We start from the raw sequence: 27,845 nt of genomic DNA on the forward strand, positions 1-27,845 counted from the left end.
AATTGGCCAGATTGATTCTTTAGTCTTATTCAAATTTATTTTAAAATCCTTCTCCACAAATCCCAAAAAAAAGCTACAAGTGTTTTTTTGTCAGTAGATTTTGAACAATACTGTTTTAAAGTTTTTTATCATTATTATTATTTTAATTAATTTTTTCAACAAGTGTTTCATATGAGTGTTTACATCTCATTTGCAGTCATTAAATTGTTCCTAAATTGTATTATATGGTAACACTTTACAATAAGGTTCATTAGTTAACTAATTTAGTTACATTAACTAAGCATGAACAATACTTCGACAGCATTTATTAATCTTAGTTAATTTCAACATTTACTAATGCATTATTAAAATCAAAAGTTGTGCTTGTTAACATAAGTTAATGCACTGTGAATTAACATGAACAATGAACGTGTGTATTTTCATTAACTAACATTAACAAAGATGAAGAAATACTGTAATAAATGTATTGCTCATTGTTCATTCATGTTAGTTAATACATAAACTAGCATTAACTAATGGAACCTTATTGTAAAGTGTTACCATTATATGTATTAGCATTAATATTTATGGCTAGACATCAGTATTAACATCAGTCACTGATCGACTACTAGTAAAGTTAAGAGATTTACTCCGAGATCAAGAAATCAGAGCCTCATGTCCCAGATTAGCCTAACTCACCTGAGCTGATCTGCAAGATACTGCTGTTTGTAAAGTGAAAATTGACTTGTTTTTTGTTTGTAAAAGTGTTTAGTTTAACTGTATAGAGTTAATTTTTTCCCTCAAGTGAGTAGTTCATTATGGGACACACTTAATGTGTGCACAAAATCTTAAGATTCAGGATACAACACCCAGTTCCTGTTTGTCTTGGTGGGAATTGTGTCCACGGCTGCTGTTCTGCTTCATTCTGTGTGTGTGTGTGAGAGAGAGCGTGTGTGTGTGTGTGTGTGTGCGTGTTTGAGAGAGATAGTGTGTGTGTGTGTGCGTGAGAGTGTGTGTGTGTGTGTGAGAGCGTGTGTGTGTGTGTGTGTGTGCGTGTTTGAGAGAGATAGTGTGTGTGTGTGTGCGTGAGAGTGTGTGTGTGTGTGTGAGAGCGTGTGTGTGTGTGTGTGTGTGCGTGTTTGAGAGAGATAGTGTGTGTGTGTGTGCGTGAGAGTGTGTGTGTGTGTGTGAGAGCGTGTGTGTGTGTGTGTGTGTGCGTGTTTGAGAGAGATAGTGTGTGTGTGTGTGCGTGAGAGTGTGTGTGTGTGTGTGAGAGCGTGTGTGTGTGTGTGTGTGTGCGCGCACTGCTGCAGTTCCACATTCAGATTTCTTACTGCTGGCCTTTGCTCAGTTGCCATGACTACGGGTGAAAAAAAACTTTATAAAGGTGTGAAGCCACAGATATTGAGCAATATTTCATGTACATTTTTTATTTTGTAGTGACAGCAGCATTCTACAGTGTGACACGCTATACTCCACCCTAAACACCTTTCAATTATTATGCATTCATGATTTAAATGACATACTTAAAAATCTAAAAATCAGGATCATTTAACAGAAAAATGCACAAACAAGGTTTTTAATTTTTTAATAATTTTTTAATAATATGTTAAGATTATAATTTATTAATAGAGTATTAATATTTTTCATATACACTCCTGGTGTATTCACTCCCCTCTTATCAAAATATAATAACTTGCTGTGCCTCTGAAACAACTTTTCCACTGACTTCACATCCAGTCAAATCCTAATGGATGAAATCGAAATCTTTTAATAATTCAAGTTCTTTCAATAATTATGCATTTTTAATTCATGACATACTTAAAAATTAATTTGTCACACTGCAGGATCGTTTTACTGATAAAAAGCAAAGGGATTAAAAACCTAAAGTCAAATAAAAATTTTATCCGTTAAAGACCACTAAAAGCATCTAAAAATACATTTAATATTTCTGTAAATTTAAACTTGAAATTATATATATATATATATATATATATATATATTATATAAAGTTAATTGCTACAACTTTACAAATCTTTGTTCATGTGCTTCAATAGAAAATAATTATCAAAACATTTAGCATCACAACATTGTATATGCTTTCACAGGAGATTGTCTTTTGGGTTTTCATTTGGGATCGCCGGTGACCCGCTGTGTGGAAACGCACTGAGCCATGCGCCAGTTGAAGGGCAAGCCGAAGAAGGAGTCGTGGAAGGACAAAAAGGAGCGCAAACAGGCCATGCATGAGGCGCGGGAGCAGGTGACAACCATCGTTCTACCGACGCTCGCTGTGCTCGTGCTGCTCATCGTCCTCTTGGTCTACGTGGCGACGAGACCCGGAGCCATCGAGTAAAAAGACTCCAAATAGCCAAATCTCCTCTGCCCTTGTCTTTCTCTTTCATTTCCCCTTGTTCCTTCCCAATGCCGAGTTCGGTGGATGAATTGGACACAATCATAAGGTTGAATGGATTGATAAAGGAGTGGTTTTCTGTGCCATGTTTGGAGTATGTTGAAGGAGTCTTCGATTTTGGCTTCTGACAGAGCGCCTCTCCCAGCAACCAGCATTCACGTCTGTGGCGGCCATGTTGGCTCCAAATGCATTTACAGGGTTCTAGTTTCATGCCAAAGCACCTGAGACGCAGGAGACTCCGACTGACCCAGGAACCGGGCCAGATCTGATGCCTCTGTGCTCAGAGTCAGTACAACTGAGAAGTGACTGTAGTATTGCACATGTCTGTAGCATGCAAACTTATGCACACACACACACACACAGAGATCCACAAATGAACATTGATGGACGTCACATGAAACCATTAATGACAGAATTGTATGTTAACCAGAATGTATACTTCTGATTACTCATGACTGAATGCCTCTTAACAAGAGGTTGCTGATGTTTTTGGTTAAAGTGTGTGTGTGTGTGTGCGTGTGCGTGTGTGTTTGCGTGTGTGTGTGTGCACAAGCATATGCACAAAGAAGTGCATGTTTCTATGACACATCTGTGATATACAATCCCAGCAGCAAACATACTCTTATTTTAAAATGTGTTCCAGCAGGACTTGGATCTAAAAATGTGCCTTAACTTTTAATGACATAACAGCATTTAAAGTATTAATAAAGAAATAGAAAGCCATGCTGACTGCTTTATATGGTTTTAATAAGACTCTGTGTTTTGATGTTTCAAATTTTTCCTCCCATCTGTCTATTACAAAAGTATTTCATTCTTTTGGAAACTGCTTTTGCTGACAAAACGTTGTGTTTTCTCACAAAAAGTATTGCATTTCCCTGAGAAACTTTACATGCACAAGCACTGAAATATAGTTTTTCATGCAAAAGCTTTGCGAGCGCATGGATTGAAATACAAATTTTCCTCCCGTGTCTTCTCGCAAAAGTATTTCATTCCGCTGAAGAACTTTGTATTCGCTTACACAAGCATTAAAATATAGTTTTTCAACGCAAAAAATATTTTTTGAGAGAATGCACTAAAATGTAATTTTCCTCCCATCTCTCTTGTGGAAAAAGTATTTTGTTCCCCTGAGAAATTCAGCATTTGCTTGTAAAACTTTTTGTGCTCTCTCTCACAAAAGTAATGCATTGTCCCATAAAACTTTGCATTTTCTCACAAAAGCATTGAAATATAGTTTATATAGCAAGTGGACTCAGGGATACTTTGTGGAGAATGTTTGCAAACAAAAAACCATTGAAATACTTTTGCTTTCCATAATTCCATTACCATTTCACATTAAAGGCTCTGTAGGCCTTAAACTAGACTAGAGTGTTTTAATATCTTGCTACATTTGACAAACTACACACTTTCTCAGCCTGCCAGAAGATAACTTTTCAATTTTATACTACCATACAATAATTTAAATATCACTTCCATATATGATTGATATTTATGACTTTTTTATGGGAATGCTAACACATAGCTCTCAGTAGACATTATAGAATTGATTTATTAGAACGAGTAAAAAATAAAAATCAGCTACTAGTGTAACTAAATATAATATGTGACTCTGGAGCACAAAACCAGTCTTAAGTCGCTGGGGGATATTTGTAGCAATAGCCAAAAAATACATTGTATGGGTCAAAATGATTGATTTTTCTTTTATGCCAAAAATCATTAGAATATTAAGTAAAGATCATGTTCCATGAAGATATTTTGTAAATTTCCTACCGTAAATATATCAAAACTTCAGTTTTGATTAGTAATATGCATTGCTAAGAACTTCATTTGGACAACTTTAAAGGCGATTTTCTCAATATTTAGATTTTTTTTGCACCCTCAGATTCCAGATATTCAAATAGTTGTATCTCGGCCAAATATTGTCCTATCCTAACAGACCATACATCAATGGAAAGCTTATTTATTCAGCTTTCAGATGATGCATAAATCTCAATTTCGAAAAATTTACACTTAAGACTGGTTTTGTGGTCCAGGGTCACATATATGATATAAATATTCCCAATCTGTATGTTGGGTAAAAATGTAGCCTGCATTATGGTGTAGTAACTGCTAAAACTAACCAGTCAAACTTGACTCCTGGCCATAGCCACTCTATCCGGCGGCTGTATTTGTGTCGCGGCTCCTTTAAGGATTTGCTCCGTCATGATCGCGGTGACATTGCGCGCATAGTTTGTGTGCGAGTCTGCGATGATTTCCGCCGCGCGAGTCAATCTCATCTGCTGTGATCCACTACAAATCTCACATTCAGGACTCATATTCATTGACGGGTGGCTCCTTTCCAATGGCATGTCATCACTTTAGGCTCGAGTCATCTGATCGCGCGGGTTGTTCGGTGCTGATATCGGATCCAGCACAGGGCCGGTGATTGTGTAATTATTATTATTATTAATCATGCAATACTGTAGATGTATTATATAATATAATAATATTATGCATTACGTATAATATAATAATTATATATAATTAATATATAATTAATATTATGTGCATGTGTATATATACAAATTGGAACAGAGTGCATTCTCATACTTTTAAGTTTAATAGTTTTGATGACTTTACTATTTCTTTAATATGTGGAAAATTGTCACGATAAAGAATAGGTGTGTCCAAACATAAGTCTGGTAGTTTGCTGCTGATATCGGATCCAGCACAGGGCCGGTGATTGTCGCGCATGAAACCGGAGAGAGCAACAGTGGAGCGGCTGTGATTTCTGCGCTCCGTCGGTAACACGCCTCCACTTCCACTACTGAACTCATCACTTTATACAGCTTATAATGCACTACATAATCAACATTTAACTCCTTATATTGATATATATATTTTTTAAATGTTAAGTTATTGTTTAGCTTTTTTTAATTGTATATTTATATTTAATGATCAAACATAAGTCTGGTAGTTTGCATAGTATTTGCAACACAATATGCATAATATTTATATGCTTTTCAGCTGCTTAACAATTAGGAACTACTTTGACATTTCGCCTTTTTAATGTAATTGCAAAGAGAAGTTAGTTTTAAAAAGTGTGCAACAAGTCAAATGGTGTAGTTTGAGTTTTCTGTCTGTCATGTGTTTGGAGTGTAATGAACGTATGTCATTGTGTATGCCGTCTACAGCTGATTCCCCGTGTGCCAACTCATCAGAGCACACGACACCCGCAGCATAATCCGCTTCAGCAGGTTTGAACAAACACCCTCCAGATGATCAGCACAAGATGCCAGCAGCTGAACAACTAGGTAATGATGTGTGTTTTACACCACAGATGACACTGAAAACAATCTGTGATGTCTGTCAATGGCTCTTTCTGTCTCTATTGATTCATTGGTTTCATGCATCTCTCTACACAACAACACAGCACTACCATATAATTGTATTCTATATAATATTTTAAAATAAAATATTTAAAAAAGTGTAATAAACACTATAAAATTTTTAAAAAGCTGTAAATAAATATAAAAATATTTTTAAAAACATTCTGTGTAGTATTGTTTTGAATAACAAATATTATTATTATTATTAAAATGCATGATATATGTAAATTTATTTGTTTTTCAAATATTTATTGAAATAAAAAAGTAATATAAAAATACACACAAATATGTATATATAAAATAAAATATATTTATCTATTTTTAAATTATATTTCTATTTTTGTGTACTTTTTTTTATTTTTTATGTTTGTTTAATTTGAACTACACCAGTGCTTTCTCAGCAGGGACACCTGTGTCCTTTAAACTTTAGGGCAATTTTATCTCTGACCTGTTATTATGATCACCAGATGCATGGTCTGAAAAACACACCGTCCACAGACTATTTTGGGCTGCTCTGGTGTTTCTTTATGAACTGAATAAAGCATCAGGGTGCTGTTTTTAAACAGACCTTTTTTTTTTTAAATTATGAACTAGGTCTGTTAAATTAGGCCATTCATTTAATACTCCGTAAGATCCAATGCCTTTAAAGGAACACTCCACTATTTTTGAAAATAGGCTAATTTTCCAACTCCCCTAGAGTTAAACAGTTGAGTTTTACCGTTTTCGAATCAATGATTATTGATGATCGCAATGATATTACACAGCGCCTGAAAATAGGCTAACTTCCGTCAACATAACCAACGTGACCACCTGCTTGCATCGGCTGAATGGATTCGAAAACAGTAAAACTCAACTGTTTAACTCTAGGGGAGTTGGAAAATGAGCCTATTTTCAAAAATAATGGAGTGTTCCTTTAAGTCTGTGGATTTATTTCACGGAGCAGACATGGAGGTGATGACCCCTCTGATGGAGGAAGCAGGAGGTGAGGAGGAGGATGTAGACATAGATGAAGATCCAGAACATCTGCCGCAAGGCATCACGTGAGTCTCACATCAGGGTTTCTTTTGTAGATTTGGGTTAAAACAAATCTGTTTGTTTGCAAACAGTCATTTCATCTGTAACAGATGTGTGTGTGTATAAACAGCATATTCTCATATTACGTAATACACCATGTTGTAACCTCTTTCATGTCTGACATCTTCCTGCTTTGAATAACAACATTACAACGTCTGTTTTCTCTGTTCCTCAGGTTTACTCAAACCCTGCTGCATCTCTTAAAGGGGAATATCGGCACAGGATTGCTTGGGCTTCCTCTAGCAGTGAAGAATGCTGGGATAGTGGTATGTAGCATAGCAGCTTCTGTGAAAACGCATGAGCGATGAACCCAGTATAAATCCATTTCTGTTGCATACAGAACCTTATTTTCCTTCTTTTCAAAGTTTTAAAACTGACCCGGAATCCGGACACTCTTCTAGTTTTTGTGTCCAGGATTTCAGGGTCAGAATGTTAGTAAAACCAGATCATTCCAAGTACACCATGAATCCGACTGTAAAAACCTGAAATGCTTAAGAGGAGTATTAAATGTATTTGTTGTTCCCACAAATATAATTGCAGCTTTATTGCCCCTGTAATTAGATTAGTTTGTGTTCACCATCATGTCCTGATCGCCGGATACTGACTGTTTAATGGGTGGAAAGTTTCAAATGTGAGTTTAAAACAGGTCAGACTGGTTTACAGACTGAACCTGTGCAGGCTGTATTGTGTGCTGACAGCTCAACTGCTGTTTGTTTGTAAGCGTGTCAGTTCACAAACTTTATTGCTGCCATAAATGCCTTGTGCAGTATGTAAGCAAAGTTCAAACTGAGAGAGAACGATAAGGCTTTATTGCTCTAGAAGACACAGATAGTATCTTTTAAAACTGTTTTAAAAGAGTCTAAAACACACGATTCTCTTTTTTTTCCTTCAGCTCGGTCCAGTTAGTCTGCTTCTGATGGGCGTTGTGTGTGTCCACTGCATGCACATCCTGGTCAACTGCAGTCATCAGGTCAGTGAGCGGTAAGAACGCACCAATCACAGCCTACTGCTTCAGTCACCACAACCAATCACATTTCAGCTTCTGTTTTGTTTTTTCCTTTTTTCCCTTTTTCAAACTGTCATGAGTCCTGGCATGATGTTTAAAGATGTAGTTAATAAAAAATGTGAGGGCGAGACATTTCAGTAATGGAGAAGTGGTTTGATTTTGAAAAAAGGGTGTTGAAAAGCAGAACTTGGACTAGGCATAACTAAGCATGGTTTCTGTGGTGAATCAGGTGTTATGATCAGTGATTATTTTCTTAATAAAATACTAATTTCACATTGGAACTGGGGTGCAATGGCTGACGCGAATGCTTTTGTCACATTGAGCTTTGATGCTAACATGAGCGACCTAGGTTTGAGTTATCTTAGTCAGGGTTATTATAGTTAACTAAAACTGAAACTAATACATATTAGTGCTGTCAAACGATTAATCGCATCCAAAATAAAAGTTTTTGTTTACATAATATATGTATGTGTACTGTGTTTATTTATTATGTATATATAAATACACACACATTCAGAACTACTAAAACATTACAAAAAAACGACAGAAATTTACATGAAAACAGAAAATCTAAAAATAAAAACTGATTCAAAATATGAATAAAAACGATAATAGTATCTCAATGATACTAAAACAACACTGACTTTATTAATATTGGAAAGTTTTTATTTTTATATTTTACTTTTAGCAATTTAGTTGTTGTTTTTTGTCTACATGGGATTTATTTGTACTTATTTTAGTTCATCTAAGTGAAAAAGAGAAATAGAGCTGCATTAATAATTGTTAAAAGATTGCGATCTCGATTCAAACACTAGGTGGCAACAAGTGACTGTTAAAAAATGCATTTGTCATCGAGTCATTCATTCAAGAGATTTGTTCAAAAACGCTGATTCATCCAGTAACCATACAAGTGAAAGTAGTAGTCATTGAATCATTCATTCAAACCACTTTTTCATAATTTTAATATTAAAAATTGTATTTATTAGTTTTGGTTTAAAAATTTTAAAATGTAAAAATTTTAAGAATTCATTAAAATTATATAAACACATTTAAAATAATATTTTGTAACAGCCTCTAGTAAATTACACATATTGTTTAGTTCAGAATCGTGGGAGAATCATGATCTCTATTTGAGACAAAAAAATTGTGATTCTCAATTTATCCAGAATCATGCAGCTTTAACGAGAAATGTGCTTAGCACCTAAATGAAAAATAAGTTTATTAATAAGTTTATTATTAATATGTTTTTTAAATATTTTTTAAGGTGTTAGTTTTCGTTAACTATAATCTATTATAACCCTGGTTCTAGTCCAACTTATAATGCTTGTATGATTTTATTTTATGGTCAGCTGAACCCCATTGACCTAAAATATTGCCTTGAAGACCCTTTATAATTGAATATTTCAATAATTTAACAATGTATTTGCATGATCTCAGTTCTGTGATGTTGGTTAATGGTCACATGGCATGCAGGTTTTTATTGTGTTATACATTTTATATATATATACATATGTAATTATATATATTTATATTTTAATGATTTAAATATTAGCTTTTCATCCACTTGTGATCCACTCATATCTCAGTCCCATTCTTCTCTCTCCCGACTAACCTCCTGTCATTCTTCACTTTACCTGGATAATAGACAAAAATAACCCCCAAAAATAGTAATTTCACACAAAGCAGGTTCTCATCTAAGCCTTTAGATAAAGCATCACACAGTGCAGGTGACCAAAGGAGGATTTCAGATTATTGTGACCCCCTGGTGGAGTCCCCCCCCTCTTTTCTTTGAAATGTTTCTGGAATTCTAACCAGACATTTGATCCTGTTGGTGACAGAAAACTAAAGCTCGCTTCTCATGCAACACAGCAAACACGCATGCAGTGAGAGCCGAATAAAGAGACTCCCATGTCGCATTTGAAGGCTGTTCCTGATGGGTAACCTGGAAAACAGATCTCATTAACTGTTCAGATAAACAGATCGTTTGTGAAATTATAGTCATGGTGTTTTTGCAGTCAGCTCAAATATTTGAAGCGTGCATATTGTGTATTCTGAACGCAGCGGTTTTCTAGCGTGTGGACTTTCCTGCAGTCTGGATTTCTGTCTGTGCGTTCACACTTAAAAAACACGCTTCATGCATGCGTTCCCTCTTCAAACGCGATCAAAGGCCTCTCCCTCGGGTGGGCCGGGGTTCTACAGCGTGTGTCAGTGTTCGTGTGAAGAGTTGTCAACCTCATGCTCATCAGTGTGCTGTCATATTTGTCAAGTTATCGCAGTGAGGATATGTTATCAGATTATCAGTTAATCAGATGAGATTTGGCTGTTTTGGGATTATTGTATCAGGGTTATTATAGTTAATTAAAACCTTAAACGTGCACCCCTGCTTTGTGTGAAATTAGTATTTTTGGGAGTCATTTTGTCGATTGTGATGAATGGCGGGAAGTTTAGTCAGGAGAGAGAAGTAGTAATGGGACTGAAACATGAGTGGATGAAAAGCTCATATTTAAATCATAAAAATAGAAATAGAATCATCAAAACAAGAAACTTAATCTAAAAAATTTATAATTAAAATATTTTTACCTGCATGTCATGTGACCATTAACCAAGCTCAAAAAACTTATGTGAATTCATTGTTCAATTATTGAAATATTACATTTTCAGGGGTCTTTAAGTAAAAAAAAAAAAAAAAAAAAAAAAAATTTGGGAATCCCTGCATTATAAGTTGGACTTGAAACATGGTTATCTAAATCTAATTTTTTCGTCTATTTGCCAAGGCAACATTTCTAATTTTCACTTTGTGATGTACTAAAATAATGAAGGTAAATGTGATATCCTAAAATAACTAAACTATAAGTAAAATAAAAATGAATAAAAAACTAAATAGACATATAAACAAAAACAAACAAAAAAATGGCAAAACACACAAGTGAGTTACTAAAACTTTAACAAAAATTACAATGAAATGAAAATTGAAAATATATAAAACAAATTCAAAATATTACAAAAAACTGTAATAGTAACTCCATAATAAAATAACACTGCATTGCATCAGCTTAATAACCCTCTCCATGGATAATGGAAATTATTGTATTAAAATAGTTTTTCAGTTGCTGCAATTGAATTTGTATAAGCTTTTAGCACATAATATAACATATTATATAATATACTGTCTTCATGTGTTAGAAGCAAACCATAAAAGAGGTACGCTACCATTTAAAAGTTTGTGATTGGTAATATTTTTTTGGAAACAAGTCTCTTATGCTGACCAATGCTGCATTTATTTGATAAAAAAATTGTCAAATATTATTACATTTTTTTTTTTTATATGTTGTAAAATGTAATTTATTTCTGTGATCAAAGCTGAATTTTCAGCATCATTACTCCAGTCTTCAGTGTCACATGATCCTTCAGAAACCATTCTGACATTTTTCAGGATTCTTAGAGTAATAGAAATTTCAAAACAACAGCATTTATTTAAAATAGAATTTATTTGTGCATTATAAATGTCTTGCTGTCACTTTTATTTTTATCACTTTATTATTATTACTTTTATCAATTTTAATTTAATGTGTCTTTGCTAAATACAATTATTACATAATCTTATTATATGTTATATGTTGTGTTGTGTTGTGTTGTGTTGTGTTGTGTTGTGTTGTGTTATGTTATGTGCCCAGGGCACTAGACCAGAGGGGCCCAGCCGAAATACTGCTCCTCCAGGAACGCGATTTCAACCGTGCCCCCTCAGGATTTTAAGCAAAGTGGATTTTGAATGCAGCTTCCAAAAGACCAAAAATGGCTGAATAATATGTTATATGTTATATGTTATATGTTATGTTATGTTATGTTATGTCGTGTCGTGTCGTGTCATGTTATATGTTATGTCATGTTATATGTTATATGTTATATGTTATATGTTATGTTATGTCATGTCATGTCGTGTCGTGTCGTGTCGTGTTATATGTTATGTCATATTATATGTTATATGTTATATGTTATGTTATGTTATGTTATGTTATGTTGTGTTGTGTTATGTGTTATATGTTATGTTATATGTTATATTATATCCCTAAAAGATAACTTTTTGGACGTCCCTTTGGTGATGTCCTTGAAAAGGAAAAAGGATTCATGAACTCATTTTCCCTATTTTTAAATCTTTTTTTTTTTCTTTTCTTTTTTTTTGGCATCACCAAAGAGAGTTCTTGTCAGATTTAGCTTGTGTCATGTGTGGTGAACTTTGTTTGTCCTTCCTCTTTTATTGAAGTGTTTTGTCTGCATTTTCCCCTCTAGAATTACACAAAAAGCTGTTTTTTCTGCACTGCTTTGTTCTTGAAGAATATTTGCCTTTGTTTTTCTCTCTCTCTGTCTCTCTGTCTGTCTCTCCTTGCTCACAGGTTGAAACGTTCCCCCCTCGGTTACAGCGACACGGTTGCAGTTGCCATGGAGATGAGTTCCTCCCAGTGCCTGAGGAGAAGTGCTCATTTTGGGAGGTGAGCTATCCCATCATGCAGTTCATTGGCATGACAGGCCCCCCCACACCCCCCGCGTGTGCATATGTGAGAGAGAGAGAGAGGGAAGGCAAGAGGGCAAATGTCTGTGCTTGAATGAATATATTCATTAGAGAGCGGAGAGACAGGACGCTGCCTGCAGTGATCTGATGTCCCACACACAGAGAGACCTCGCGCCCAGAATCTTAAAAAGATCCGTCTTACCAGGAAATGCTGCCTCATTTTTATCTGTGTCAGACGATAATATCATGCACACTGAAAAATAAAACCCTGATGATACTACTACTACTACTACAAAATGATTAATAATAACAATTATTATTATTAAAAAATTAACATTTTATATAGCAGAAAATTCTGTAATCATTACTCTGTTTTGGATAATATATGACATAATTATACATATATTATTATACTATACTAATAATACTAATATAAAATAAAAAAATAATTATAATAATTTTATTTTTATATTTAAATAATGTTAATTAAATAAATATTGTAATAATATTTTATATGGCATATATAGCTATACATTTTTTCATCATTTGTTTGTGGAAAAGCCTGAAATCACCTCGCTATTTTTTGACACTTTTATGGTGCTTTTGCATCTTTTTTAAAGTCTTTATTCATAAAAAAAGAGCATGATCTTTAAATGAAAAGTCATAGAAAGTCATATGGGTTTCGAACAACATGAGGTTGAGTAAATTATGACAATTTCTATTCAGTATTATTTTAGTATTATATACGATTATAATTTTATTCATCTTTTTAATTGGCTTTTATTTTTATATTTTCATTAAATGTATTAAATTATTTGTATATTTTCATAAATTTGTATTTAATTTTACTGTTATGGACTTTTGCCATTTTTTGTATTTGTATTTTATTTTTATTATTAAGTTTAGTGTTTATGTCAGCTTATTTCCATCAGTTGCAAAGCCAACCTTTCTCATTTAAATCAGATATTTACATATTACCTTATTTCAGCTTTATTTCAATAAATAATTTTTTTTTTTGAATAGTTTTAGTTAATAACAATATTTCCATTTTTAGGTCAACAATCCCTTTAAGAGCTTAAAAGGTATAAAAAAATTGTATCACATGGCTTTCTGGAATACTTGATTCTGATTCAGTTGCTTCAGTCAAATATTTTTGTATAAAAGCCTCTGTATGATTGACCATTGTTGCAGCTGATTTCCTACACTATGCTAGTTTAATGTCACTCACATCACACAATCTCTGTCTATAATACTGTGATTTGCTCTCATATCAATATCTTTTGCAGGCACTTGGTGAATTTCTTCCTGGTTTTGACCCAGCTGGGCTTCTGTAGTGTTTATTTTGTGTTCCTGGCTGAGAACATTAAACAGGTGTGTGTGACAGCAGAGCTCCAGAAGTTCATTTTCTCCATAGATAAACTGATTTGTATTATGTGACGGAGCCAGAGCTAATGAAAACTAATGGAAATACACATTTCCAGAATAAAGCCCAGCAGCTGGAAGTCAGATTTCTTCTTCAAATGTAACGGGCAATTCGTGCAAGTTCTGTTTTGAATGAAGTCAAAGCTGCGTGTGTGTTTGTTAGGTGATGGAGGGAGCTCATCTGAACAGCTCTGTGGAGACTGTGCTGATACACTCCAACAGCTCAGAGGAGGGCGCCGTGGCTACAGGGCTGGACCTGCGGCTCTACATGGTCTTCCTCCTTCCCTTCATCATCGTTCTGACCTTCATCAGAGACCTGAGGAACATGGCCGCACTTTCCGCCATCGCCAACCTCTGTATGGCTGTCAGCCTCCTCCTCATCTTCACATATATACTCAACGTAAGTATGTGTGCGAGCTGCACGATTTGAGGGAAAATTTAATTGCCTTTTTTTTTTTTTCAGATTAAGATGCATTTATAAAACGGATAGTTCCGGTCCTTGATTCTGATTGGTTGAGCCATGTTCGAAGCTGTTGTAAATTACTCTACGAACATACACCTTTGTTTACTTTGTCTGTTGCTTGTGTTTCGCGTATAAATTCACTGTAAACCACGGCTTCTTGGGGCTTATTGATTTATTTTATAAAGCTCCAGGTTTGCTGTGATCACATAGCAAATTAGCAATATGACTATAAAATAATAATAATAATAATTATTACTACTACCATTACTACTTAACAAAACTAGTAAAATAGTAATATTTTTATTGTAATATTTTACTGTAAAATCAAGTATTTCATAAAAAATTATATAATACTAATAATTATTATTTATTTAGTAAACAAAACTATTAAAATAAGAAACATTACTAATGTAATATTTAACTGTAAAACAATAATATTGTAATTGTAATATGTTACTGTAAGATAAATCAAGAAGAAACTTAATAAAATAACAATAATAATAATAATAATTATTATTATTATAATTATTATTAAACAAAACTACTATTCTTATTAAAATAAGAAATATTATAATCAAGTATTTAACAAAAATAATATTATAGTAATAATTATTATCAGTAAATAAATCCAAGAATTATTTCTAATGGAATTTCACTACAAAATAAAAGGTTTGCTGTGATTATATAGCAATATGACTATAAAATAATAATTATTATTACTACTACTATTACTACTAAACAAAACTATTAAAATAGTAATATTTTTATTGTAATATTTTACTGTAAAATCAAGTATTTCATAAAAAATTATATAATACTAATAATTATTATTTATTTAGTAAACAAAACTATTAAAATAAGAAACATTACTCATGTAATATTTAACTGTAAAATAATAATATTGTAATGTTACTGTAAAATAAATCAAGAAGAAACGTAATAAAATAATAATAATAATAATTATTATTATTATTAAACAAAACTATTAAAATAAGAAATATTATAATCAAGTATTTAACAAAAATAATATAATAGTAATAATTATTATCAGTAAATTAATCCAAGAAATATTACTAATGGAATTACTGTAAAATAAATCAAGAAGAAACGTAATAAAATAATAATAATAATAATTATTATTATTATTAAACAAAACTATTAAAATAAGAAATATTATAATCAAGTATTTAACAAAAATAATATAATAGTAATAATTATTATCAGTAAATTAATCCAAGAAATATTACTAATGGAAAAAAAAAAAACAAATAATAATAATAATAATTATTATTATTATTAAACAAAACTATTAAAATAAGAAATATTATAATCAAGTATTTAACAAAAATAATATAATAGTAATAATTATTATCAGTAAATTAATCCAAGAAATATTACTAATGGAATTTCACTACAAAAAAAAAAAAAGTATTTAAGAAAAATAACAATCATTATTTTACTTTACAGTACAACTGTAAAATACAATACTGATATGACAGTTAATTATGGCTGTCTAATTTCTTCATTTTCAAATATTAAACCTTTTATTTTTAAACCCCAAACTTTTATTTTGGCATAAACCTCATGGATTCCTTAAAGCTGCCATGAGCTTCAGTTATTGTAATGAAGCGAGATTATCAGCGCTTCTCATTACAAATCTGGGAAGATGGTGGACGCTTGTTACATTCACAAATGCAACTCAAACTGATGCAGAAGAAGAGTTTGTATTGAGCAGCATTTACTGAGAACAGAGCCGCTCTGAGATGCTGAAAAAAAAAAAAAGAACACAGAGCCGTGCTTCACTCTTGCGGTACATATTTATTTAAATATATCACAGGCTTTGTGATTTGATAATTGCACTAAGCCATATCGCAGTCTTGGTTTTATTCTGATTAATTGTGCAGTCTCATATGTCTAGATGTCTAGTCTCATATATCCACTTTTGTAGTCAGGAATCCTCATTGTTCAGTCTAGGAACACGACTGATACAAGCCTATGCATGCAAACGCTCACAAATTGGATGAGGGATTTTTGTATGCAGCAGATCGTCAGGGCTGTGGGCGGCTGACACTAGATCTGTACATGTACTGTTCCTGTACGTGTGCGTGCGTCTTTCATCCTCCATGTCACAAAGAAAGACTGCAATTATAATCCTGATGTGAAACTATATCATGCCTTTTACCATCTCTGACTGTCTGTAGGATGTGAGTGATCCCAGACGTCTGCCGTACGCCTCCACGTGGAGGAAGTTTCCCTTCTTCTTTGGAACAGCCATATTTGCCTTTGAAGGAATTGGAGTGGTGAGATGATGATTCAGGTTTTATTTATTTTGATTTTGATTCTTCTACTATACATGGTGTTTGACGTTAATCTATGTAATTTTATTTATTTATTTTTATCAAATTTTCCTTTGGTATTGAAGAAATTAGGTATAATTATAATATAGTAATTTTACATTGTAGTAATATTTTAAAATATTACTGTATTTATGATCAAATAAATGCAGTCTAGATGAGCATGAGACTTATTTCAAAAACATAATTTTTTTTTTTTTAATCTTCTTAACTCCAGACTTTTTAATAGTGTGCTTCTTGCTTTTTTCTATGGTCTTATAAATTATTAATAAATAATAATTTATTAAAATCAATGATTTATTTATTTATTTATTGTAAATGCTGAGCTAGTTGCAATGCAGTATGGGATTTTTTTCCTGCAAGGAGTACATTTACATTAATAGATCTGGCAGATGCTTTTATCCAAAGCAACTTGCATATTTTCAGTGCAATATTACAAAATAGTTTTTATTTTCTTCTTTAAAAAAACATATGCATGTTATAATTTACTATAAATTGTTATATTACCCTGCCATTAAATTACAAAACAAGTAAACAATGCTGCAAGGTGTGATAATAAATTTGACATCTCTCCTCTTTTGACCACCATAATCAATCTCTCTATGTTTTTCCTCTGCTGGAAAGTCATGGAAAGACAATGGTGGATTTTTCTTTCTTTCACCATTAGAGTAACTGCTGAAACATTTTTGAAAAGGTCTTGAAAATGGTGTTAAAACAAACTGGAAGTTTAAGTTTAAGCTGATACTTGCAGATTCCCTGATTCATGCATTCCCTGGGAATTGAACCCATGACCTTGCCATTGCTAGCTCCATGCTGTGCTATTTGAGCTACAGGATGCATGATGTGCTTCTGAATTTGATCAAAGGAAGGTGTCTTAGAAGGCAGCATCATCTTGCACACTACTTTTTGGACTAGGCTTTGTGCATGTGATGCCTGGAGCAAAGCTTCACCACCTTCCGATCAATCTCCTGGATTTTTCTCTCTCGCTTTGTTTGTGTAGGTTCTTCCATTGGAGAATCAAATGAGGGAACCGAAGCGAGTCCCTCAAGCCCTCAACATTGGCATGGGCTTCATCATGATCCTCTACGTGACCCTGGCGACGCTGGGATACCTCCGCTTCAGAGACGACATCAAAGGAAGCATTACGCTTAACCTTCCACATGACTCCTGGTAAATATGATGCATAGACACTTCAAAAGTCCATCAGAGATCAAAGAGGGGATGTGGATTTCTCTCTACGTTCAAAAGAACAGCGTTTATTTGAAATAGAAATCTTTTGTAACATAATTAATTTAATGCATGCCTGCTGAATAATTTTTTTTTTTTAACAAATCATACTGACCCCAAACTTTTGAACAGTATTGTGTATATGTAATAGTATAAATAAATCGAAATAAGATATAATAGTAATATTATAGTAAAAAAAAATATATATATATATATATATACAGTGGGTACGGAAAGTATTCAGACCCCCTTAAATTTTTCACTCTTTGTTATATTGCAGCCATTTGCTAAAATCATTTAAGTTAATTTTTTTCCTCATTAATGTACACACAGCACCCCATATTGACAGAAAAACACAGAATTGTTGACATCTTTGCAGATTTATTAAAAAAGAAAAACTGAAAAATGCTCAGTATTTAGTAGAAGCACCCTTTTGATCTAATACAGCCATGAGTCTTATTGGGAAAGATGCAACAAGTTTTTCACACATGGATTTGGGGATCCTCTGCCATTCCTCCTTGCAAATCCTCTCCAGTTCTGTCAGGTTGGATGGTAAACGTTGGTAATAAATCTGCAAAAATGTCAACAATTCTGTGTTTTTCTGTCAATATGGGGTGCTGTGTGTACATTAATGAGGAAAAAAAAATAACTTAAATGATTTTAGCAAATGGCTGCAATATAACAAAGAGTGAAAAATTTAAGGGGGTCTGAATACTTTCCGTACCCACTGTATATAATTTATTTAATTTTTTTTTATATAAATTGATTCACGTTAGAACTTTAAAACGGGTTCAGTCCGGCCTGCATCATGTTCCCAACCGAGTCTCCCCTTATGTTTTTCTCGACTACCTCCAAGTAAAAAGCGGCAAAAGCTGAAAAATAAAAATATTAAAAGTCTCATCCATCACATCTGTTAAGTCAGTTCAATTTAGTTATCGCAGCACTCTGCTACAGTGGAGTTAAATTCAGAGAGCTGATATTAAAACTCCTCGCTGGAGTCTTTGAAGCATCCTCTGCATTCACTGTCAGAAACATCTCGACTGATTGATCGCAGCTCGGAGCGACTTAAGATCAAATTACGGAGAAATCAAAACCAGCTGCTTTCAAGTGTAGCTCTAACTAAAGCCTGCCATTTCCAACTAACTTTCCTGGAGACTTTTATTAGCAGTTAACGTATTTCTAGATCTCATTAGCATCCTTTCAGCCGAGGACAATCTGCCACCAGGTCCAATATCTGATTCAGCATCTGGTTTGTTGACCTATCCAGCAGTGACAGCAGTGTTCTGCAACGTGGCACTGTTAAACAACTCTACCATTTAAGTTAATACGTTTATTCTGTAAGGATGCATTAAATTGATTAAAAGTGACAGTAAAGACATTTATGATGTTACAAAATATTTCCAATACATGTTCTTTTGAACTTTCTATTCATCAAAGAACCCTGAAAAAAAAATGCATCACGTTTCCACAAAAATGTAAAGCAGCACAACTGTTTTCAACACAGCAAATCAGCATATTAGACTGATTTCTGAAGGATCATGTGACACTGAAGACTGGAGTAATGATGCTGAAAATTCAGCTTTGATCACAGAAAGAAATTAGTTTACAATATATTCAAATGGAAAACCATGATTTTAATTTGTAATAATATTTCACAATATTGCTGTTTTTACTATATTTTTAATAAAATAAATGCAGCCTTAGTGAGCATAAAAGACTTATTTTAAAACATTAAAACATTTTTCGGACTCCAAACTTTTAAACGTTAGTGTAATTCTTTTATAGTTTGCTACCATTAAGTTGAGACAAGAAAACGAAAAAACAAGCTGTAAAATTGGTGGAAGAATTCAGATATTTAATAAATGTTTTTGAAAAACCATCATAAAAACAAATCAGTCAGTTCTAGTATTTTTAAAAAGAAACTAAACTGGTTCTCGTTTTTCCCAACCCTAATGTTGAAATCGGCATAGTGTGGGTTAATGGTTTTTCAACAAACGCATAGTCTGTGTGTTGAGTTTCCTTGAAGTCGTGCATTGCATCATTGACGTTCTTCAACCCTTAAAGGGATAGTTCACCCAAAAATAAAAATTCTGTCATTATTCCAAACCCGTAAGACCTTCGGAACACAAATTAAGATATTTTTGATGGATTCTGAGAGCTCTCTGACCCTCCTGTAGACAGCAATGTAATTACCACGATAATTACATAATTACAAAGTAAATACTTTTTGTACGCAAAAGCAAAAAAAAACAACAACTTTATTCAACAAGTCGTCTCCTCCGCATCACCCTAGCGCCATTTTGGAGAATATCCACTGATCGTAAATTGCGTATGCTGTTTTGTGTCAGCTGCGCCACGCAGATACGCTGTTTACGTCGATTACGCTTTGATTTGAACGAAAACAGCATATCTGCGTGGCGCAGCTGACACAAAACAGCATACGCAATTTACGATCAGTGGATATTCTCCAAAATGGCGCTAGGGCGACGGATGTCACATGGATTATTTTACCGATGTCCTTGCTACATTTCTGGACCTTGATCGTGGTAATTACATTGCTGTCTATGGGAGGGTCAGAGAGCTCTCAGATTCCATCAAAAATATATTAATTTGTGTTCCGAATTTGAACGAAAGGTCTTACGGGTTTGGAACGACATGAGGGTGAGTAAATAATGACAGAATTTTTGGGTGAACTATACCTTTAATTGCACATTCTGTGGTTTCTGACTGGATCTGTTCTCCGTTTCTCTGCAGTATTCATGTGTGTGTGTGTGTGTGCGTTGCAGGTCTAATCAGTTGGTGAAGGTCTTGTACTCGTTCAGTGTGTTTGTGAGTTTTGCGGTGCAGTTTTTCGTGCCGGCAGAGATTCTGGTTCCGCCCGTGTGTGGACGCATCAGGAAGAGCTGGAGACGGGTGGCTGATCTCAGCCTGCGAGCGCTGCTCGTCTGCCTCACCTGTGAGTGAACAAACACACACACACACGCTCCTGTCTAAAACACTGTGAGCTGCCTCTATAACCAGCATTTTAAAGCATCATAGTCATGTATTTTATGATAAAGCAGTCCCAGAATGCATTGTGTCAATCTCAGTGAAAACAGAAAATCCAAGATTGTGAATCAAATTAAGAGAAAAGTTGTATGACAAGTATACTTGTATTTCATTCAATAAATATCATTTAAAATAGTGTTGCACTATTAGTTCATCTTGTGTTATACTCCTCCTCCATCATCCTCTTTGTTTCTCATTCTGTTTTCTCTGCACTACTTCCTATCTATCTACTTCCTATTCCTATCTGCTGCTCATCCTAATCCTCCCTCTAGTATCCATTGGTGATGAGAGGAGTGATAGTGGAGGTTCGTTCCCCTCCCAAAATGATGGATGGATGCTGTGAACCATTGTAAACCTGAAGGCTTTTGGATTAGTTTGATATATGTTTTTTATCTTGGGAAAAATTGTCTGCCACTGAACCGTGAACCATCCAGAGACCTAAAATATGAAAATAAATATTTGTTTAACACCGTCAGTCATGCAGGTAGAAATAGAAAAAAAGAGCATTTGCTATGAAAAAAGAGAATGAGAGAGGAAGAGAGAATGTTGCAGGAATTGTGTGCAAACGCCAGAGAGTGGATGAAAAAGTGAGTGATGGTGTGTGCTTTTGTATTCGAAGCAGAGAAAAATAGAGCGAGACTGTGTGAAATGCAAGCTGTTTAAACAGGATCTGCCTATCGGTGTTCTTTTAATATTATTTATGTACTATTATAATATTTATTAATATTGTGAGTTTTATGTGTATAGTTTTTCATTTTCATTTTTCCATTATATTTATCTATCCATCCATCATCAAGTTATCATTCTAGCTATCTATTGTTCTATCTGATGTTCTGTTTATCATTCCTTCTATCATCCATCCATCCATCCATTGTTCATTCTATCCATCTATTCATCCAACGTTCATTCCTTCATCCATCCATTGTTCATTCGATCATCCATCATTCATTCTATCCATCCATCCATTTTTCATTCTGTCCAACTATCCATCGTTCATTCATTCATTCATCCATTGTTAATTCATCTATCCATCCATCCATTATTCATTGCCATCTATCCATCATTCATTTTATCATCTATCCGTTCATCCATCATTCATTCTATCCATCCATCCATTGTTCATTCTATCTATTCATCCATCTATCCGTCCATTGTTCACTTATTCATTCTATCCATCCATCCATGGATCATTCATTCATTTCTCCTTCCATTGTTCATTCATACATTCCTTGTTCATTCTATCCATCTATTCATCCAACGTTCATTCCTTCATCCACCCATTTTTCATTCTGTCCATCTATCCATCGTTCATTCATCCATTGTTAATTCATTTATCCATCCATCCATTATTCATTGTCATCTATCCATCATTCATTCTACCCATCTATCCATCCATCCATTGTTCATTCTATCTATTCATCCATCTATTCCTCCTTTGTTCACTTATTCATTCTATCCATCTATCCATGGATCATTTATTCATTCCTCCATCAATTGTTCATTCGTCCATTCCTTGTTCATTCTATCCATCTATCCATTCATCGGTCTAGCAATCTGTCTAGCTATTTGTATCATTCTATCTGTCTTTTTATCTTTTTAGTCATTCTAGAAATTTTTATCATTCTAGCTAACTATCCATTGTTCTACCTATTGTTCTAGACATCATATCAGCTATTAATCTATTATTATAGTTATTGTTCTAGCTGTTATTAATAGTAGCTATCATTCTACTTCTTGTTCTAACCACCTATCTATTGTTCCAGGTATTGTTTTTGCTATTCATCATTCTAGCTATTGTTTAGCGACCTATCTTTCTTGCAATCTACCATTCCAGCGATTGATATTGTAGCTATCTATCATTCTATGTAGATACAATCTTTCTTCACTCCCAGTGGCCCTGCTCACTATTCATTTGCCGGTCTGTTGTTCTCTCCATCTCACTGGTCTCCTTGGACATATCACCTTCTCCGCTTATAAGATTTTTTTTTATTGCATCCATGACTTTCTTTCTCTCTTTTGTCCCGACCTCTCGGTTACTGGCTGCTCGCTCTCTCTCTGCAAAGTTTCAAGTTGCAACATGCCGACATGAAAGAAACAAGGACACCATTATTTAAAGTGAAAAATATTCACATTAATTCATTGCTAAACTGCATTTAACATTTTCAGAATTATGCAATTCCGAGTAAAATGATAGTTGGTGGGAAATTATGTTAAGTGGAACTTGATTTTATCCAATGGAGTTTGGCCAAGATATTACTGGTTTATATTATTGTCTCTGCCCACACAGCAGGAAAGTCATTTCAGAGGCAGAGAAAGTCATTACATTTTGATGAAAGATTATGAAAAACATTAAAAATAAAATGTGCCGTTGAGTTGTGTACAATAAGACCAGGGACATTTATTAGGATGGAAAATAGCAGGGTTCCCACATTCTGAAAACATTGTAATTATTTAAATTAGAAATTGAAACAAAAGACAAATATATTTTTAAAAGGCCTGGAAATGTCATGAGAATAAATGCAATTTTAAAATACTTCACGCATTGTGAGCAAATTGCTCTTTTTTTCAAGGCAGTCTATAAAAGTCTATCCAGTAGTCACAAACACCTGAAAAAATAATGGAAAAAGTAATGACTCAAATAATGATATATAACTTTAAATAAAAAAATATATAAAATTAAAATATATGACTTTAATATCAAATTAATTAAAACAATTACATTAAAAATATTTTAAAAATACATTTCAGAAAACTTAAACATTTATTCTGTATCCACAAATTATATATCATTGTTAGAATCAAATCATGATCTCTAAAAATATATATAATTAAAGAAAAAAAAATATACACACACACAGACCTTTTGACCTTTGAATTGCCATGACTGGATAAAGATTTTTGTAGGTAAAAAATTTAATAATTTAATATTTCAATAAAGATAAAAATTCATTTTAAAATAAAATAAATTCAAACAACTAAAATAAAAAATGTAAAATAAATGTTATTCATCTTGAAATATGAAATTATTTAATATTAATCTTAAATGTCACATGGAACTGCATCTTGTAGGTCTGTTGGCGTGTTTTATGCTGCATGTAGCTCTGAGGAAGTTCTAGAAGAGGCCTGTGGAAATGCTGGTGGATGGGGTAATGAGCTCTGAAGGTTGCGGGTCCGTGGCCTGTGCTGGTAGATAAAAAGATGAAGTTCTCATTCTGTCACTCGCTGTCTTTTATCTCTCTGTGTTCTTTCTGCCTGACGTGCTTCCTCTTTCCCTGGCCCAAGGCCGTCACCCCTCTGAGCGCTGTGATAGATTAGTGGGTGCATTGCGTGTATGGATATACGTATGTGTGTTTGTGTGCCGTGTATGTCTTTTATGGTGTGTGTGTGTGAGAGCCGGGGCAGAGTTAAGGGACTCATTCAGTGTCTGCTCATTTATCTCAGTCTTCCTGAGGCTCTGTGAATTATTACCTGCCTGCCCTACGGAGACAGGCCCATCATAGAGCTCTCCGCTGAGGCCTGTCACGGAGCTCCGTGATAGGGCTTATCACGCACCTGCATGCTGAGGCCCTTCCTTCCGAGACATTCTCCAAGAAGCCTCTGGCTTTGAGGTGTTTGTGTAGGAAGTTAAGTGGTTAAGGCTCACTGGTAACCCAAAGGTTGCTGGTTCAATCCCCTCAAGGATCAAGCTATGGAATCGCAGTTGCTGCACTTGGATCAATTTTGGATCAATTCCTTATCAATTTTGTGGTGCAGTTTTTTAAAAATGTCTATATAGTTATTAGTATTATATTGTTTTAGTGTTATTTTAATCATTATATATTAACATAGTTTTTATTAATGTTTTGAATTGGTTTTATTTTTGTATTTTCCTTATCAATTTTGTGGTGCAGTTTTTTACAAATGTCTATATAGTTATTAGTATTATATTGTTTTAGTGTTATTTTAATACTTCAACAAACTAAACAAATTATTTCAGTTAGAAAATTACTGAAGTAAAATAAGAATAAAATTAATGAGATCAGAATCATTTAAGAATTAAATTACTGAAATCAAAGTTTAATAAATAAAAAATATAAAAAAATCTTTTTTTAAATATTTCATTTCAGTTTTAGTTAACGATAAGTCATTTTGAAATATGAAATTATATTTGTCTTTAAACTCGATAACGCCAACTTGGATTGTCTCTAAAACAAGTATATGAAATAGCAATAGTGATGTTTGCTTCATCAGTACCCATAAAACATCACATTCCTTAATTATTATTCATATTTGGTTATTTGCATGCGTGTTTGTTTTTAGATTTCCTTTTTGAACGTGTGTTCATTTGTTGGTGTTGGTTTATCTCTCATATCATGTGCCGAACTGTCAAACGTTTATCCTGAGGGTGGCAGTAGCACACAGAGAGGAGACACTGAAGCGTTCATGCATGTTTGTGAGATAGTGTTCAGAATGCATAAGCGAGAGCGAGAATCCAGTGTGTGTTACATGTTACTGGTTTCTTCTGCAACAGAGAGAAGGAGAGCGAGACAGGGAGAAGATCTGAGGTGTGAGGTGTGACACCTCACACTCGAATCTCATGAATTAAACATATATGGACAGCCTGTGTGTGTGTGCTTTTTATAAAAGGCTGCGAGGAGCATTTGCAGTCATTCCACTAAAAGCTGTATATGCGCGTGGATATAAATTGTTGTGCCTTTGTTTTCAGGTAAAAGTGAAGGGGTTTTGTCTTCCACGTCAGCAGAAAAGATGAATATTGAATTTTTGATTTAGTCCTTCAGCCACTATCCTCTGCATACACTCGTCCACACACCAGTCAGGATGGCAGAGAGTTAAACACACACACACACACTGCAGTTTGAAACCACAGCTGGATAAATTGTGAAGTTGTTGCTTTGTAGCTTTTTGCACAAACTGCTCATAAATAACATTGGTCTCTATCTGCGTCTTTGTTTCTTTATTATAATTAGTGGCGACCATAAGTATGAAATTTTGATATGTAACATGCCTTGTAGTGCAAACAAGAAAAATTGACCTACAATTTTGGCCCTAGCAACCACTCACAACACCCTAGCAACCGCTCAACACATGGGCAACTGCATTGTGATTGTTTATATATCCCAACACGTCCTAGCAAACAGTCCACCCAGAACACCTTAGCAATGCCCTAGCAACCACCCACAACACATTAGCAACTGCACTGTAACACAACCTAGCAGCCACATAGCAACCCCCCACAACATGAGAAAATGAATTGTGATGGTTTATAGAACCCAATACATCCTAGCAACCACCCACAACTCATAAATAACTGCATTGTAATACTTCAATACTTTACTTATCCCAATACACCCTAGCGAACTCTTAACCACCAACCAGAACACCCTAGCAACCACATAGTAATGTCCTAGCAATTACACAACACACCAACAAGAACACGTAGCAGTGCCCTAGCAACCACTCACAACACAGTATATCCCAACACACTATTGAACACCTAGCAACTGTATAGTAACACCCTAGCAACCATCCAGATTACAAATGTTTTTTACTATTATTAAATGCCATTACAGTAATTAGTAATATTTTCAAATTAGCTTTGTATGTTTTTTTTTTGAGTTTTCAACTTCAGTAATTCTGTTATGTGCTTTCATATATATATATATATATATAATTATTATTTTTTTATAAAAAAAAAAAAAAAAATTATTTAGCTTTAATTTATTTATATTTCAGTCTTAGTTTTAATAATTTTAGAACTAATTTTAAGTTTTCAGGGCAACCAGGCTAATTTATTTCAGTTTTATTTCAATTATCAAAAAAGGTTTTTACTCTTTTAGTTGTTAACAGTAACAAAACTGCAGAACACCCTTACAAAAACATGGCAATTCCATAGCAACCAGCAGATACTCCCTAGCAACACCTTGGCAACCACTCAGACCTGTCAGAATTGTGGCACTGAGTTTCACATGGGCAAACACCACTCATGTTTTCTTAAATCTCAATTCTCTTCATCTCTCTCTCTCAGGCATAACAGCAGTCTTGATACCGCGGTTAGATCTGGTGATCTCATTGGTCGGCGCGGTGAGCAGCTCGGCGCTGGCGCTCGTCTTCCCTCCGCTGGTGGAGCTGGTGGCGTTTCCCAGCCAACCTCCTCCTCCTCTCGTGCTCTTCAAAGACCTCTCCATCGCTGCCTTTGGCTTCATCGGCTTCCTGTCTGGAACCTACGTGACGCTGGAGGAGATCATTTATCCCGACGACCAAGGACAGACCCGTCTCCATGACAATGGGAGCTGGGCCACACCCACTACCTCACCGCCCTGAAGACCACACCCACAAAGAAAAGGACCAATCAAGGCACAGTTTCCATATTTAAAGGGCACAGTGTCATTTCTGAATACTGTAACAGCACAGACGCTTCTTCCTGTGACTGTGGCTCTGGGATGGAGAGCTTGTCTTATAGGGTTTGAGGTGTTTTTTCTTTTTTCTGTCATTTTTCATTCCACAGGCACATGCCGAGGTGTGCGCCTGTAGCGCGGATGCATGTGTGTGTGAGTGAGTGAGTGATGGTGTGCGTGGGAAATATTTCCTCCATACAGGCTTTATGGACTTTCCATGACTTCACCCTGTTCTAGATGGAATGGGTTTTACTCCATCAGGTCGCTGGACCATATAGCATGACGGGCCGTCAGCTTTTAACACTGCGGGAGAGCGCCAGAGAAATATTGCACACTGTAAAGAATGTACATACTCGCTGACTAGAGGTATTATTAATAAACCAATCGTTTCTCCCGAGGCTTGCGATATTTAATTAATTAATTTATTTTGTTCTTTTTTTGGCTGCTGCAGTATTCAGGGGGAATAATGAGTCTTTTATTTAATGACAAACATTGGAACGTTAAATGTATTACAGGCTTTTAAGCTGTTAAATAAAAATCTTACTCTTGATTGTAGAAAATGAGCAGAACTATTCAGGATCCAAAACAAGCTGTT

General features: G+C 34.3%; 1 protein-coding gene across 1 annotated transcript; it reads left to right on the top strand.

Moving 5' to 3' along the window:
• The first annotated feature begins 5,076 nt into the window (after positions 1 to 5,076).
• On the top strand, positions 5,077 to 27,607 carry slc36a4 (solute carrier family 36 member 4). The gene is made up of 12 exons (XM_016508780.1): positions 5,077 to 5,169; positions 5,560 to 5,679; positions 6,698 to 6,794; positions 7,004 to 7,094; positions 7,721 to 7,809; positions 12,226 to 12,321; positions 13,628 to 13,712; positions 13,927 to 14,163; positions 16,428 to 16,526; positions 17,581 to 17,750; positions 20,594 to 20,763; positions 26,881 to 27,607. The coding sequence occupies exons 2-12, from the start codon at positions 5,658 to 5,660 to the stop codon at positions 27,174 to 27,176; spliced, it is 1,452 nt and encodes a 483-aa protein (XP_016364266.1). The 5' UTR covers positions 5,077 to 5,169; positions 5,560 to 5,657; the 3' UTR covers positions 27,177 to 27,607.
• The last annotated feature ends 238 nt before the right edge of the window (positions 27,608 to 27,845 follow it).

The sequence above is a fragment of the Sinocyclocheilus rhinocerous genome, unplaced genomic scaffold, assembly GCF_001515625.1.
Source record: "Sinocyclocheilus rhinocerous isolate Xijiao unplaced genomic scaffold, SAMN03320098_v1.1 scaffold3340, whole genome shotgun sequence".
Lineage (NCBI taxonomy): Eukaryota > Metazoa > Chordata > Actinopteri > Cypriniformes > Cyprinidae > Sinocyclocheilus > Sinocyclocheilus rhinocerous.

Coding starts and splice junctions, on each gene's coding strand:
- slc36a4 (XM_016508780.1), top strand. CDS start 5,658: ATGCCAGCAGCTGAACAACTAG. Junction 5,680..6,697: donor GCCAGCAGCTGAACAACTAG/GTAATGATGTGT, acceptor TTCACGGAGCAG/ACATGGAGGTGATGACCCCT. Junction 17,751..20,593: donor AACCTTCCACATGACTCCTG/GTAAATATGATG, acceptor TGTGCGTTGCAG/GTCTAATCAGTTGGTGAAGG.